At 44.0% G+C, this 14,367-nt stretch overlaps 1 protein-coding gene across 1 annotated transcript; it reads right to left on the bottom strand.

The window, feature by feature from the left end:
• Nucleotides 1-11,362: 11,362 nt before the first annotated feature.
• LOC144818871 (DNA-directed RNA polymerases I, II, and III subunit RPABC1) lies at nucleotides 11,363-12,572 on the bottom strand. Its single transcript, XM_078676688.1, has one exon. The coding sequence runs from the start codon at nucleotides 12,559-12,561 to the stop codon at nucleotides 11,929-11,931; it is 633 nt and encodes a 210-aa protein (XP_078532814.1). The 5' UTR covers nucleotides 12,562-12,572; the 3' UTR covers nucleotides 11,363-11,928.
• Between the last annotated feature and the right edge of the window lie 1,795 nt (nucleotides 12,573-14,367).

The following is a 14,367-nucleotide window of genomic DNA, read 5'->3' as shown; positions in this document are numbered from 1 at the left end:
TTTACTTTTCTTTTAAGCATGATGAACATTTAATTTACAGGGTCACAATTTGATGCTTTTCCTCATGCACTAAGCCCGCCCACATGTCCTGTACCATTTTTATTGGAGGATGTGTGGAGACGTAGCATAGTAGCCAACAACATTGTTTTTGGTCACCAGTTCTACAGTTTTCTGTTACAGAAATAATAGAAAATTATTTTTTTACGTATTGCTTGCTATATGCAAAGCATTTTTGTTAACGGAATAGGGAGAGATTCATGCACACATGCCTTTCCAAGGCGATACGTCCATTTACTCATGAGGGGTAACGTTTTTATTGGGAGAAGTATTGGAATGCTGAGTGGTGCTACTTTCACCAAATCCTGTAATATGTGAAGCCCTTTGTCACTGAAATGTCCAATAAATTCGGTTTTTATACTCATTTTGTGCATTTATCCGGTTAAGAAAATGTGGTGGGATCCATACAAACCTCACCCCCTTGAACTACCTCAGATTTGTAGCCCACGGCTCGTAGATTTGCCCGAGCACTGAATGGTTGGAAAACCTGGGTACTGGCTAACTACAAGCCTACATATGGCCCTTTCCACATCCCAAAATTAACACTTTTCAAAGCAAATTTGAGGCCCATTACCTATTTGGGTTTTTGGCCTTTTCTTTCCTGAGAGATCTGCACACTACAAAAATGTGGAGTACCATTTTTAGAAGTGTATCAATGCTGAGCGTTTTGACTTATTCCATTACCCACACATTCTAGAACTTCTCCTCATTGAAATATAATAGAATTCTGCTAGTATCTAAAGTTTAACTTTTGGAGTGGACTCTGTTTCAGAAAAGCTGGCAGCATATTTCAAGCTTGCCGCCCTGGTCTCTTCCAGGTCTCTACTTTTCAGATATATATTAGGCTGGTAGGTTTCCCTGGGTGACGGCCATCCTCAGACTTAAAACCAGCAACTATCTACACCACAATTTGTAAATAAACTTTGCCACTCTACAGAGTGGCATTTCTGTACGTGCGAAATAATCACCCACTCATTTCAGGTAAACTGTAGAAATGTAGGATAGTAGGAGATTTGCTTTTATATATATTGTATACTCCTATATTTGTGGCGTCCTACAGTAAGTTAATTTCCAAAAAATCAACTTGATAAAACTCCTTTACATTCACCCGGACGTATGGTTTATTAGATCGAGCCTACTGTAGCGCGCATGCACTGCTCTGGCGAGACTTATAGTAAGAGGGCTTCAAAAAGCTCGCCACACGCATGCTCGTGTGTGTGGCCTATTGCTTGCGGTTACCCGTACAGTCACTATCTGTTTTGAATAATGATTCAGAGTACTTTGGTAATGCAAAATAGTACTTCATGCTGAGTAATACAACAAAAACCTCACAAGAGGTTAACTGATACACCAGACAATACCATGCGAGAGAGGCTGCGATTTAGTCTTATGGGCGGGGCCAAAGGCAAATATATTTATATATTTAAAAATCGGTAACAGTAGGTCTTTCGACAGCGGCACTGTGAACACAGACCTAAAACGCAGAGGTGTCAGAAAAGGCTAGCATTGTGGTGGATACTTTCTATTTTTACAGTTGCCGATATTATATATTCTTGCTGCTGGTGCAAAACACAGATCAATGCAAATGTCCCGTTCCCAACGATGGTGCGTATATCCCATATGATGTGACATGACCTAACCGTGCACCAACAGGCACTCTACATTCCTCTTCCATTCACTGTAATTAAAGCTGGTTTGAAATGAATGCAAAGTCACGATTTGGTTAACTGAAATTGTTAATTAGGGAATTTATCGGAAACGGTCTCCATGACGTCCACACTCAGTATTACCAGATTGAGCCACGGGCCTCTGTTCCCTGCTGGGTTAATACAATGTTGCCGCCTCTCCCCAACCCAACTCCCCACCCTAGCTTATTCGAACCTTTGAAGTGAGTGTACTCTGCCACCTATCAAGTTAGTTCGAGGTGTGAACAGCTGCGCTTTGTTTGGCTTTCGTCAACAATAGTAGAATCTGATCCTTACTGGTTTGGTAACCGACAGAGGTCACTCATGCTGTGAAATGGATAGTCCGCTAACTGGCATGGAGAATCACATAGGACGGTCACTTTGGCCCTTGCATCCTGCCACTTTTGTCTCTTTCCAGTGCTCAAATAAGACAAATGATGGGTTACCATGTTCTTGTTGCTGCCGGTTTTCTCACATTGCACATGTGTTTTTCCCCCCCTCAGCGAAGAGTCACTTAATATATGCTCAGTTTCGTGGGATGCAGTGGTTTATGCATAGTGTGCCTTTGTATTTATATATAGCACAGTCCTCACAGGAGAGTTATTGGCTGGTATCCGTTGAAAGACCTGTTTAGCATTTCAAGATTGTTTAGAGTGACTGTGGTGAAAGGCCAATAAAGTAATCACTTCTGTGATTGGCAGGGTACTCTCTCAAACTTGGGTGGTGGAGTCTTTTTTTGTGATGAGCCCGGTCGACACCCAGAGTTGGGGGGTGGATGACTCTTTTGTGGCTTGCCAATATGAGAGCAGTGGGCATTGGATCTGGGCATCACTTCTGTAGCTGTTTCAGATGAGTGGTGAGAGCTGGAGAAGTCAATTTGTGTTTTTTTTATGGTTGACTGGCTGGACGGTGTTTGTTAATTGTAGTTGTCATTTCTGTAGTTGACCTTGCGGGGTAGTGGAAATTGATAGAAGGAATCATTTAGTTAGCTGTGCAGACTCGTTTTATTCTGAAGTTTTTCTGTTGGGATAGCGAAAATTGACTGGAGGCTTCTCCTTTGTGTTTGGCCCGGGTTTCCAGTGAGCTTTGGCTGGAGCTGTATCTTCTGAAATCATTCATGTAGATGGTTGGAATTGATCTGGTGTTGGATGGAGGAATCTTGTCTGTAGCTGACCTGGAAAGGAGGTTATCGTTGGCTGATGAAGTCTCCTCTGTAGTTGACCTGATTTAGTGATCAGAGTTGGTTAAAAGAGTCTCTTATGTAGTTGGTGTGAGGTTGGTGGATGAGGTTGGATGAAAGAGTGTCTTCTGTAGCAGGCATGGATGGGAAGTCAAAGTTGAATGTTAAAGTTTCCTCCATAGTTGGCCCGAGTGAGCAGTCAGAGTTGAAATGAGGAGTCTCTTATGCAGTTGGCCTGGCGTTAGCCGTTGGAGTTAGATGGAGGCATCCTTTTGGTAGTTTATCAGGGAGATGGGTCGAATTTCTTTTTTTGCTTAGCCTCACTGGTTGGTAGGATTTAAATGGTGGCAGCTGTTCTGTGGTGGGCACAGCTCTGCTGCAGGAATTGAGTCCAGAGCTCTTTTCATCATTTTCCACAGATGATCTTGGAATCTGAGGTAAATTGCTATAACTCTTCTTCTCATTTGCCAGTTTTTAGTTATTCAGCTATGGATTGTCTACGTTTTAATAGCACAAACATATCTCCAGTTAGAGTATATCCTATTCTCCAATTTTTTTTATATCAAGTTAGTGTATTGAAGATCCAAACATGTAAACCAATAGAGATTCAGTCCCAAAGGTGCACAATGGAAATGTTGTAAATAAACTTGACAATCAAAATCTTGACGGTCACCTTTAATTGAAGATTTCTATGTAAACTTTTAGCTCCTCATGGCATTAGAGTAAAAATATGGATTACACAGATGCAACCTCAGCACAACTATTACAAAGATTATCAAGTAGTACAAAATATCTTCAAGTTGTTTAAATCTTTGGAATTATGTGATTTTTGTTTTACAAAAATACGTGGTCTGACCTAAATCCCGGTTCCTTCTCATGCTGGCGATATTATTAAATGCATGTGCTGTGGTTGGGAGAGGCTCCCAAAACAGTAATTGAGACCGCGTCGCCACGTAGGAAAAGCCAGGATTGGCTACTTTGTGATTACCGAGTAGCTTGTTGCGCATTTTCCTGGAAGCTAAACTTTTTAACCCCTGCATCCTATCACATGATCTGTCTAAATGAATCCTAGCACCAGAATGTCCTCCCTTCCTCCAGCACCAGTGGGTGGGAAGAGGCTCAGCAAAGCTGCCAAGTTTTCAGTTTGCGTATGCAAGACATTCCCATATTTTCAGTATATATATGTGTGACATTTCGGTGGTTTATGTGTGACAATTTGAGTGACAGATAATTGCGAGTAGAAACAAGCATTGGCATAGCCAATAGGTCTCGCCTTTGGCACCTTATAAGTGTTTAGTTATCCTGCACAATATTCTTGGTGCAACAAAAATGAAGTGTTGTATGGCTAAACACATAAGGTCCCAAAGGCGAGACCTATTGGCTATGCCAATGCTTGTTTAGTCTATAAGCACTATTTTCTTTAATGAGTTTCTCCAACTGCAGGCACGACATGCTTTCCTGCAACATTCAGTGCGTCATGCGTGCTTTCACTTTCCGAGCAGCCGGGACAATGGCGGCGACTTCTTTGAATAGGTCTTGCATTTGCAAGAGTTTGAGCTATTGGCATTGCAAATGACAATGCCTTTGATGTATGTGTTAATTACTGAAACAGATAAATAAAAGGCCTTGTCATTTACAATGTCAATAGCTTAAACTCTCGCAAATTCGAGACCTATTGCATTGCAAATGCTTGTCTATATGGGTTGTACACATGGCCAATATCCGTAAACCAACTCTCAATTTAATCTCAGAATTCATACCTTTCCCTTATAACCAATGTCTCTTCATTTGTTTTTTTCATGATCATGTCATACGGGGTTGGTACACAAAAAAAGAATCATTGGAAGATATGGTTTAGTGTTTGGCTCTGAGCATTGTGCATTTTGAGAAAAATTACAAACAGAAAATGTCTTTGCTACTAAACAGTCTTGCATATGTAATGGTCCAATTGTTTTGTAAAATGCCCTTCAGGGCAAAATGTTACAGAAGAAAAATTAGATGCCAAGTTGTCATTTTCCCATTTGCATTTCTTATTTTCTATTTCAACTATGTATTTAGTAAACTATTGAGCAATCTGCACAAATGCTGCCTTCCTGAATTCTGATTTTTGAGCTTTCATGAATGTATAGCTTCTGGGTTCAATAGGATGGCATGGGAGATATTAACTCTCCCTCTTGAAAAGGTAGGATAGGGAGTGACGGATATGGATTTGTATTATTTTAGCACCTAGACGCTGTTGTTACATTATTGGCTTTATCCTACGCAGTTACAGGCACACACTGTGTTTGAACATGTTCATGCTGCACCATGATTCCCCCCCCCCCCCCCCCATGGCACTGTACCTTGCTCCCAAGCGACCAAAGGCGGTGATTGACGCTGTGGCTTGCACAATGTGGGCATGAAGCAATCTGAGGCGGCAAGCTTGACTGAGTAGTCTGTTCACCCCTTCAGTCCTGCTCAGTGGTCCTCCCTCCTTGCCTATCACATTTGATGCCGGCACCCATAGCATGCTGCGTCGTTTACAGCTGACAACCATGGGAGTCATATACCCGAATGGTAGCTTCCTCACACCACCGCAGGCCTGTAGGGCCTTGATGTTACACTACTGGACACGTTCACATATTACCCGCTGCGAGTTGCCACGCGCATGTTACATGACTCCTTTCCAGCAGCCAAATCAATGTTTCTGGTACATGGGGTGGCTCTCGCATACCCTTCCACGCGCAGACTGATTAAGAATCTTTACGCCCGCGTGCAAGAAACCGCGCTAGTCCGGGCTCCAAGGGCCCAGCAGGTGTTGTCCGCTGTCTTTGCAATCCCCATCACAGAACACCAATGGAAGTTTTGTTGCATGCAGTCTTGGCTGCTATCGCCCAACTACAGGCTGCACCTGGTACATTTCAAGTTTCTGCATAGTGTATATACCACACTCTGGCAGTGGTGGCTCCTCTGCTATGGCGGAGGAGAGTCGCCTCACCGCTTTTAAGCAGTGCCAAGTAGAAACATAAAATGACAAGTTAGTTATTATCATTTTATGATTCGTGTCCTGCTGCTTTAAGGGCGGGTGGGTGGGGCTGCTCTGCTCGCAGAGGAGGTGTGGTTTGCCCACTCCTAAGTGCACAATGACTGTTTGGTCTGCCCTCTCAGGCCGCCCAAACCAGTCATGCGCACTTTCCCCATTCTCCATGCAGGCTGCATTACAGCCTGCGTGGAGAACATGTCCACCCCTTGGCTGGTCGCCGTGTCATGGCACTCGGACCAATCACAGTGCTGCATTGCTGTGTTGTGATTAGCTTAGGGGAGGGAGCCTGGCTGCCTCTTTCCTGTTCAGGAGAGCATGGGCAGAGACACAGGACCCGGCGGCAAGGTAAGTTAAGGTTTTTTTTTTGTTTCCCCTCCCCGCGACCTCCCCATCCCCTGTGCGCCCGCCTCACCACCCGCAAGCCATGCCGGCTGACACTGCACACTGGAGCAAGTGCCTAAGATGGGTCTGATTGATAATATGTGTTGCGTGCACTGCACCCTGAACTGATATATTTAAATTTTTGTATTCTTTTTTTACACCTGTCATGGAACTGCCCAGATGTGGGGTATTTTGGGCTCACTGTCCTTTCTGCTATAGACAGGATAACTGGGTTCGCCCTGCAGTGTTAACTGAGAGTTGCGCTATTACGTTATGTGAAGGAGGTCCCCCCCGCCACCATGATTGAGGTGCAGCAGGAACATGTACATGTAGTGTCCTGTGTGGCTGACATATACATATCTGCTGATCATTTAACCTGTAGCCAGACTAGTTACATTACTATCAGACTACAACCTATATTTTTGGAAATACAAAATTGGGTTCTCAGACATGAATATTCTTAGTGTTAGACGAGTTGTCTAGCGAGTGAAAAGGAATAGGTCCAGAGTTACTACAAATGTATGCTAAACTGGGGCCTGACACTTTGAAAAATTGAAAACAGTATCTTTTTGGGGGAAATGTATCTATCAACGTTTTGCAGAAAGGTTTTAGTCATTGTGCTAATTGATCAGTCCCCAATATACAGGGAAAAACTGGACAGGATCGTATAGTCATATTCTGACAGAACTGCAAAGAGAGGTGGTGGTCTCTTATCTACTTTCAGTCGTGTGACAACTAGTATAAACTAATGATCAGGATGGTTCCAAGAGAATTGGGCTACACACACATAGGGCCTGGTTCACAAAGGTAAACATACACATTTGTGTAAATTGTCGCTTTTTCAGTCTGAGGCCAGGGGTCGGAAAGACAGTGCATGAGGTAGAAAAGGGCATGCCAGGGGTCGCAGCTGCACCTGCTGAATCCCAGAACAGAGCATACTCCAGTGCAGGAGTCATCCCAACCTGGTGCTTAACCTAGAACCCAGCATAGTTCTCAGCCCAGCTCTAAGCTCATCATAGACAGGAGCCAACCCTATTGCCCAACTCCGAGCCATGTATAGCACAGAGACCCCTTCAACCAATAACCCCGCCCATAATTTGAAGTAAACTATAAAAAAAAAGGCATAATTGCAGGTGGCCTATTTGCCCTCCTCATAACAACTGCACCATGAAGTGAATGATATGGTAACTGTAAGCAGCAGAGCTCAGAGAGATTCTATTTTTTACAAAGAACAGAATTTAGAGTTTTTCTAATGTCAGGAACAAGCTCAGACTTAGGGACTGATTTCAGGTTTAGTGGATGTGGAACTTCTGCTAAAAAGTTGCAGACGACCCATCTGTCCTGTTTGAATGGGGTAAAATGGAAAATTTGCCTTGGTCACCAAATCGCAAACTTAGATGTACAACAGTGTGTTTGACACTGTTAGTGATTCGCAGTGGGTCGCAAATGGAACTGCCTCATCAACATTCATGAGACAGGTCGCAATTTGCGACCCATTATGAATGGCTACGATCACAGTGATGGTGGCCTGCTGGGGTCAGAAGATCACCATGTCTGTGATTGCTTTTTAAATAACAAAAACAACTATATTTGCCAGTACTGAAACGTATTTGTTGTATGTGGTACTCAGAAGAACTGAAATAAAACACGTTCTTCGCTTTGATTGATTCTTGATTTAATCTATTTATTTTTGCTGCAAGCTTATTTTCAATTATTTGAGCTGCAATTTTTTATTATTTGAACATTCAAAATTGAATATACAGGAGAAAGAAGGGAAAAAAATCCTTTTAGTGTTATTTACATACATTTAGGGTGCAACATAGGAAGTGGATTCATAACATTCAGTCATACTCAGGCATACTTTGTGAAGACAATGTGGTAGGAACAAAAGGAAAAAATAAATTGAATTGGTGATATAATGAAAGATTCCGGTTAAAGTAAATCAATGGTTGTTAGCATTTAAATATATTTACAAATAGAACATTGACTACTTTAGACAGGCCATCTGAACTGTATACTAGTTGTACACTCTATTCTCATTTTTTATACAGATTGGCCTAATGAAATATGGTCGACGCGTTTCGAGTTCCTTGGGGGGGAACTCTCCTCAGGACCTCTATTTCGGTTCTAGAATGGTCATTTCCTTTGATGTGAATTGTCACCAAACATGTTGGGTTTTCCAGTTTCCAACCTCGAAGAATGAATTAACGCCATTCAATGCGGAAGCCCTGGGAGAAAGCGGATCGAAGGACCGGCAGAGTCAGAACACAAGATCACTCGCAGCCGCCTCACGCCCTGATTAACCAGGAAGACAGCTTCTTCTAGTAAAGGAAGACGCGCAGATCCCCCCTAGCGAATAAGCCAAGCATCACAAAACAGCATATCTCTTCGAGGTTGGAAACTGGAAAACCCAACATGTTTGGTGACAATTCACATCAAAGGAAATGACCATTCTAGAACCAAAATAGAGGTCCTGAGGAGAGTTCCCCCCCAAGGAACTCGAAACGCGTCGACCATATTTCATTAGGCCAATCTGTATAAAAAATGAGAATAGAGTGTACAACTAGTATACAGTTCAGATGGCCTGTCTAAAGTAGTCAATGTTCTATTTGTAAATATATTTAAATGCTAACAACCATTGATTTACTTTAACCGGAATCTTTCATTATATCACCAATTCAATTTATTTTTTCCTTTTGTTCCTACCACATTGTCTTCACAAAGTATGCCTGAGTATGACTGAATGTTATGAATCCACTTCCTATGTTGCACCCTAAATGTATGTAAATAACACTAAAAGGATTTTTTTCCCTTCTTTCTCCTGTATATTCAATTTTGAATGTTCAAATAATAAAAAATTGCAGCTCAAATAATTGAAAATAGGCTTGCAGCAAAAATAAATAGATTAAATCAAGAATCAATCAAAGCGAAGAACGTGTTTTATTTCAGTTCTTCTGAGTACCACATACAACAAATACGTTTCAGTACTGGCAAATATAGTTGTTTTTGTTATTATAGGCTTGGCCTTACTGTGAACAAGCCAAACCCCTCCTTTGTATACGATGCTTTTTAAATAAAGCAATATTTTTTGTAATGCAGTCTGTTTTCCATAAAGGAAAACGGGATACATATCAAAAATAAAAATGATCACATGGGGGAGGGACATGGACGCGGCTGTTTGCTGCAAGAACAGTATTCATTAATAGGGGGTTCCCTCAAAAGTGGAGTAAAATCTGGGGGGCATGGAATAGCTTCAGAGTGGACATATGCGAACCACCACCCGTGCAAGAAGATGAGAATTTGGACTCGGAAGGATAACGATATGCACGTAAATTACAAATGGGGCTCCGATCTTAAAGTTCTGCTGACGAGATGTGATTTAAACCTATTGATTGTGCCTTTAGGTACTGCGATACTGTATTTTGCTGAAACATTAAATGTACAGTTTCTATATTGCATTGTTATTGAAAACAATAAAAATCTTTTTTTTTTAAATGATAAGCTACCTTTTAATTTTTTAAGAGCAGGCAGTGGTCCGTGGGACCACTGCCTACTCTTAAAATGTGTTGGCGCCCACATTCACAAAGGGGAAGGGGGCAACTTGAAGTTGGTGGTAACTGCGAATATTTTGCAAGCACATTTCCGGTCAGAAAAAATTAATAAATACCAGTGTTATTTGATATTAGGAAGGGGTGCCCTAAAGACGCCCCTTCCTAATACCGAATAGCAAAATGCTATTCAGTAACAGCTTAGAGTCTCCTTTTGCCTTATTTACATCGCAAACGGTCTAATGGGCTATTTGCGACCAGTAAAATGCTTTATACATCTACTGGCACATTTCATCAATATTGCATTTTGCGATTCCTTAATTGTGAAAAATAAGGAATCGCAATTAAGGAATTGCAAACTGCAATGCATCAAGAAATTGCTGAAAAAATAGCGATTTCTTAAAATTCCTTAATTGCGATTCTCTAATTGAGAATCACAATTAAGGAATACCTCCCCATTCATTCCTATGGGCCTAGAGGCCCATAGGAATGAATGGAAAGACATTCTTAATTTGCAATTCACCATTAGAAATTCGCAAATTAAGAATGCAATTTCAAGGGTGCAGGGGTGTCCAAAGGACACCCTGTTGCACCCCTGACATCTGCTTAGAAGTACATTTTGCACACTCACATGCCCCAAGGGCATGTGTGTGTGTAAAATGGAACTTTGAAAAATGCACTTTAGTGCATTTTTCTACGTTTTCGCAAATTACCAGGAAGGTCACCTTCATGGTAATTTGCTCCTCTTATTTGCGAATTTGCAAATTTTAAAAGTGTGATGCATTGCATTTAAGGAATCTCAATTTGAGATTCCTTAAATGCAATCGCAATTTAAGAAATCGCAATTTTGAGATTTCTTAAATTGCGAAAATTACAAAAATGATAATGCATCTCAAAAACGGGAATTGCATTCGCAAACGGCCGAATTTTGCGATTCGCACCATTTGTGAATGCAATTTCCTTTGATGCATGTGCCCACTAGCCCTTAATAACTACTAGCCATGTTACCCAGGACCAGTTGCACTTTAAAAAAAAATACTTAATAATGTTTGTAACTCTTCTTAAACGGATGACTCTACAGATGGTGGCGGGCTTTCAGACTCTGGTTTAAGAGGTCAGCTTGTTTTTTCACCATTCAGTCCCTGCCCACCTATGTCAAATATTTGTGACGGATGTATGACGTTACAACGCATACTTTTACAACGCCTACTGTGAGAAGTTGGCCTGATATATGATGCTCACTAATTCTAGTGATCACCTTGTATCAGTCCAAACAACCCTTATGGTGATTGGTTGTAAAGTCAACCGTATAGACCAGCTATCCTAGTAGCGTGGACAAAAGCAGTCTTTTAGGCTAATCTCTTTTGGCATGTGAAGCCAGCTGTTTTACCATAGTATAACCCCTTGAATACCAAATGAAAGGACACCACACAGGTTGTTATGAAAATAAACAGTCTATTTATTAATAACAACACCTCTGAACTTTTTTTTTTTTTTTTTTCCACAGAAAAAATAACTTTATTTTTGCATCACAATGAATAACTAAAACCCTTAAAGCGCAAACAACAAATAAAACACAAAAAGGGATGGAACTACAATGTCTCTCTAGCTGCACAGATGCAGCTTCAACAGCGAAAGTCAGAGATATGGAAAATTCAGAATCCAAAACACAATCCTGAAGTGTAGCAAGAGCTCTAGAGCACATCTCAAACTCTGCTACCGCTCCCTCCAGATAGACTCTTGAAGGCCAACATCAAGGACAGGGGAGGTAGCAGAGTGACTCTGGTTCCAACATCAAGGACAGGGGAGGCAGCAGAGTGACTCTGGTTCCAACATCAAGGACCGGGGCGGTAGCAGAGTGACGCGAGGTCCATGTCTTTGAGCAAGGGAGATGGCAGCATCTGGGCAACTTCAATCCGACAATGCCTAATGGTTCAATTCAAGGCGTGTGGAGGGCAGGCAGCCTGCAACGGGATTTTGATGGAAGAGGACAGGGAGCGAGGCCGATTCAGAAGTCCAGGTACTTTGATTTTCATTGCCAATAAGGGAGGACCATCATTGCACCAATCGGTAGGTGATGTATCGCCCAGCAGTCTCACTGGGCCGGATAATCTTCACCACCTGACCACGCTTGATGCCAAAGTATCGTGCCACAGGATCTCCGGCCTGTATTCTGGGAAGCTGAGATTCACGCAACTTGTATCTCGCCAATAACTCTGTTACTTCTTCCTTTGTCATGACAACATGTTCTGGAACCAGCTCATGCTCTGTGATGTTAATGAGCAGCTCCTGCTGCAAAAACTGTTCCAGGATGTATTTGGGAGCCATGTCCACCAGCGACTGCTTCGCTGAGGGAGTCATGCCCGTCTGGACCACGATCAAAGCCCTGGTGATGTTCTCTTCTTGCATTCTCTGGCAGTACATCTTGATGGTTTTGATTCCCACCTTGGGCTCCTCTGGGAAAAAGACAAACATCTGGTCTGTTGGGTCGTCATTGTGGGCCACCAGCACTGTGAGGTCAGTTCGTCTGGGGCGCCCTTCGCTGGGTTTATCCCCAAACTGACCCTTAAACTCATCCAGGGTCTGATCCAACTCGTCCTGGGTCACCAAATAGCCACGATCATGGCAGAGCTGCATGACCGTCTTGCGGATCTTCCAGAGCCGGTAGGTTTCCTCCTCGTCGTCCATGCTTGCCCCGCTGCCCACCTCTGAACTCTTTATGAGATCAGAGGGCTAAGCACATGACAATACTAAAAAGAAAATACGAGTTCGCACAATATTTACACAAGTGCCTTAGGGGCACGACAAACCATATACTCAAAACAATGGAATGCGAGGAAGGAAAATACTGTAAGGAGATCCAGAGGCTGGAGGATCGCTGGGACTACGCTACAAACTAGGTAAGTAAGGAGCAGGAGGCCCACGGGACTCACGTGCAGAGTGGAAACTCTCACGCGGGATGCGTACCAACGTCTATGGATCTTACAGTTTACAAAGTTACGGACCCCGGACGAACCCGGCTGGATGGAGGGAAAACAACAGTGGACCTGGACACTAGGATAGTGGACACAGACTTCAGCACCTAGAAGCTTTAAGTTACCTAACCCACAGGCTGCGGGTGCATAGGGCTGAAGTTGCGTCGGGTTTGCTGCGTTGATCCCGGTGATGCCTGAAACAAGAAGTTGCTGGCAGGCAGCCAGGTGGAGGAGTCCGGTGGTTCCAAGGATGGAACTAGGAAGATGGAAGTCCTGAAAAGGAAGGGGACAGAGTCTTAGTCACTAGCCAGTGACGGTGCTGGAACCAGGAGGGAACCAGGAGCTGTCGCCGAGTTCAGGTGAAGGAGGGGTAACTTCTCTCTGTAGCTGCGAGGACCAGGAGCTGCTCTTCAAGACCAGGCTGGAGGCACGAGCTGTCCCACGTAGTCTGCTGCTGTTGGCGGTGTCGGATCGTCGATCTGGACAACAGGCCTTGGCTAATGCAAGCCACGCGGTGGAACAAAGATGGCGTCTGGTGCGGACCAGGAGGGTCCGCGGTGCTTCTCTTTCACAAGGAAGCAAGGGCCAGTCTGGGGGACCAGACTAGCAGAGTCGAATTCTTTGGGTCGTCGTCTCAGAGGGCACAAGCCAGCCGGCAAGTGACCAGACAACAGGACAAGCAGCAACCAGGCAAAAGGGCCCCACGCAGATCACGTGGATGCTGGGGGGCTGGTCTTTGGTGCAGGAGCTGCGTCGGTGTAGGGCTTCTCAAACCCTGATGCACTTATACGAGGGTCACTCGGGGGTCGTGCTGGAAGCGCTGTGCAGGTTTCTTCAAGATGGCCGTCTCCACGTTGCTCGTCACACCCACGGGTCCCAGCTGTGCTGTGGATGTGGGTAGAGGTCAGAGAGGTCTGGAGGTCCGGGTCTTGTCGAGCTGGGTCGTCGGATTCCGGGATGGAAGGACTCTGCAGCAAACCGCACAGGAGCTGGATGGTGCCTGCGAAGCAGGATGGTCACTCCCTGACCATAGGGGAGATTCTTCAGTCTTCTGATGGATCAGGAGGTCGAAGGTCAAGAGTTTCTTCGTGGAAGGTTGTCAAGATTAATCTAACTTGGAATGGGACCAGCTCCTACCTTTATCCGGCTAAAGGGGGCTGCACTACGACTAGGTCCCTCCCCTGGGTCGGACCAGGAAGGGGGGTGGCTACACCCCCTTTCCTTTGTCCAGTTTCCCGCCAGAGCTGGGGCTGGAGTGCCCCAGCAACTGGTTGGAACCGGTGTATGCACAGGGCACCTTGTGTGCCCCAGGCATGTCTCATTCCTTTCAGCCTGTCACTACCTAATACACAAAATCCTGTCTGGGGTGGTGCTAGCACCTCCCAAGGCAGGAAACCCTTTGTCCAAGCCACCCTCGCTGGAAGGACTCCCAGCAGCAGGAGGTCAGACTTGTGTCTGCGGTGGCAGCATCCATTTTGTGATGCTGAGGCTCGAGTTAACTTTAACCGGGGTTTACAGT

Source organism: Lissotriton helveticus, chromosome 2_1 (assembly GCF_964261635.1).
Source record: "Lissotriton helveticus chromosome 2_1, aLisHel1.1, whole genome shotgun sequence".
Lineage (NCBI taxonomy): Eukaryota > Metazoa > Chordata > Amphibia > Caudata > Salamandridae > Lissotriton > Lissotriton helveticus.
The sequence above is the reverse complement of the archived record's forward strand: the minus strand, read 5'-3'. Positions and strand labels throughout refer to the sequence as shown.

Coding starts and splice junctions, on each gene's coding strand:
- LOC144818871 (XM_078676688.1), bottom strand. CDS start 12,561: ATGGACGACGAGGAGGAAACCTACCGGCTCTGGAAGATCCGCAAGACG.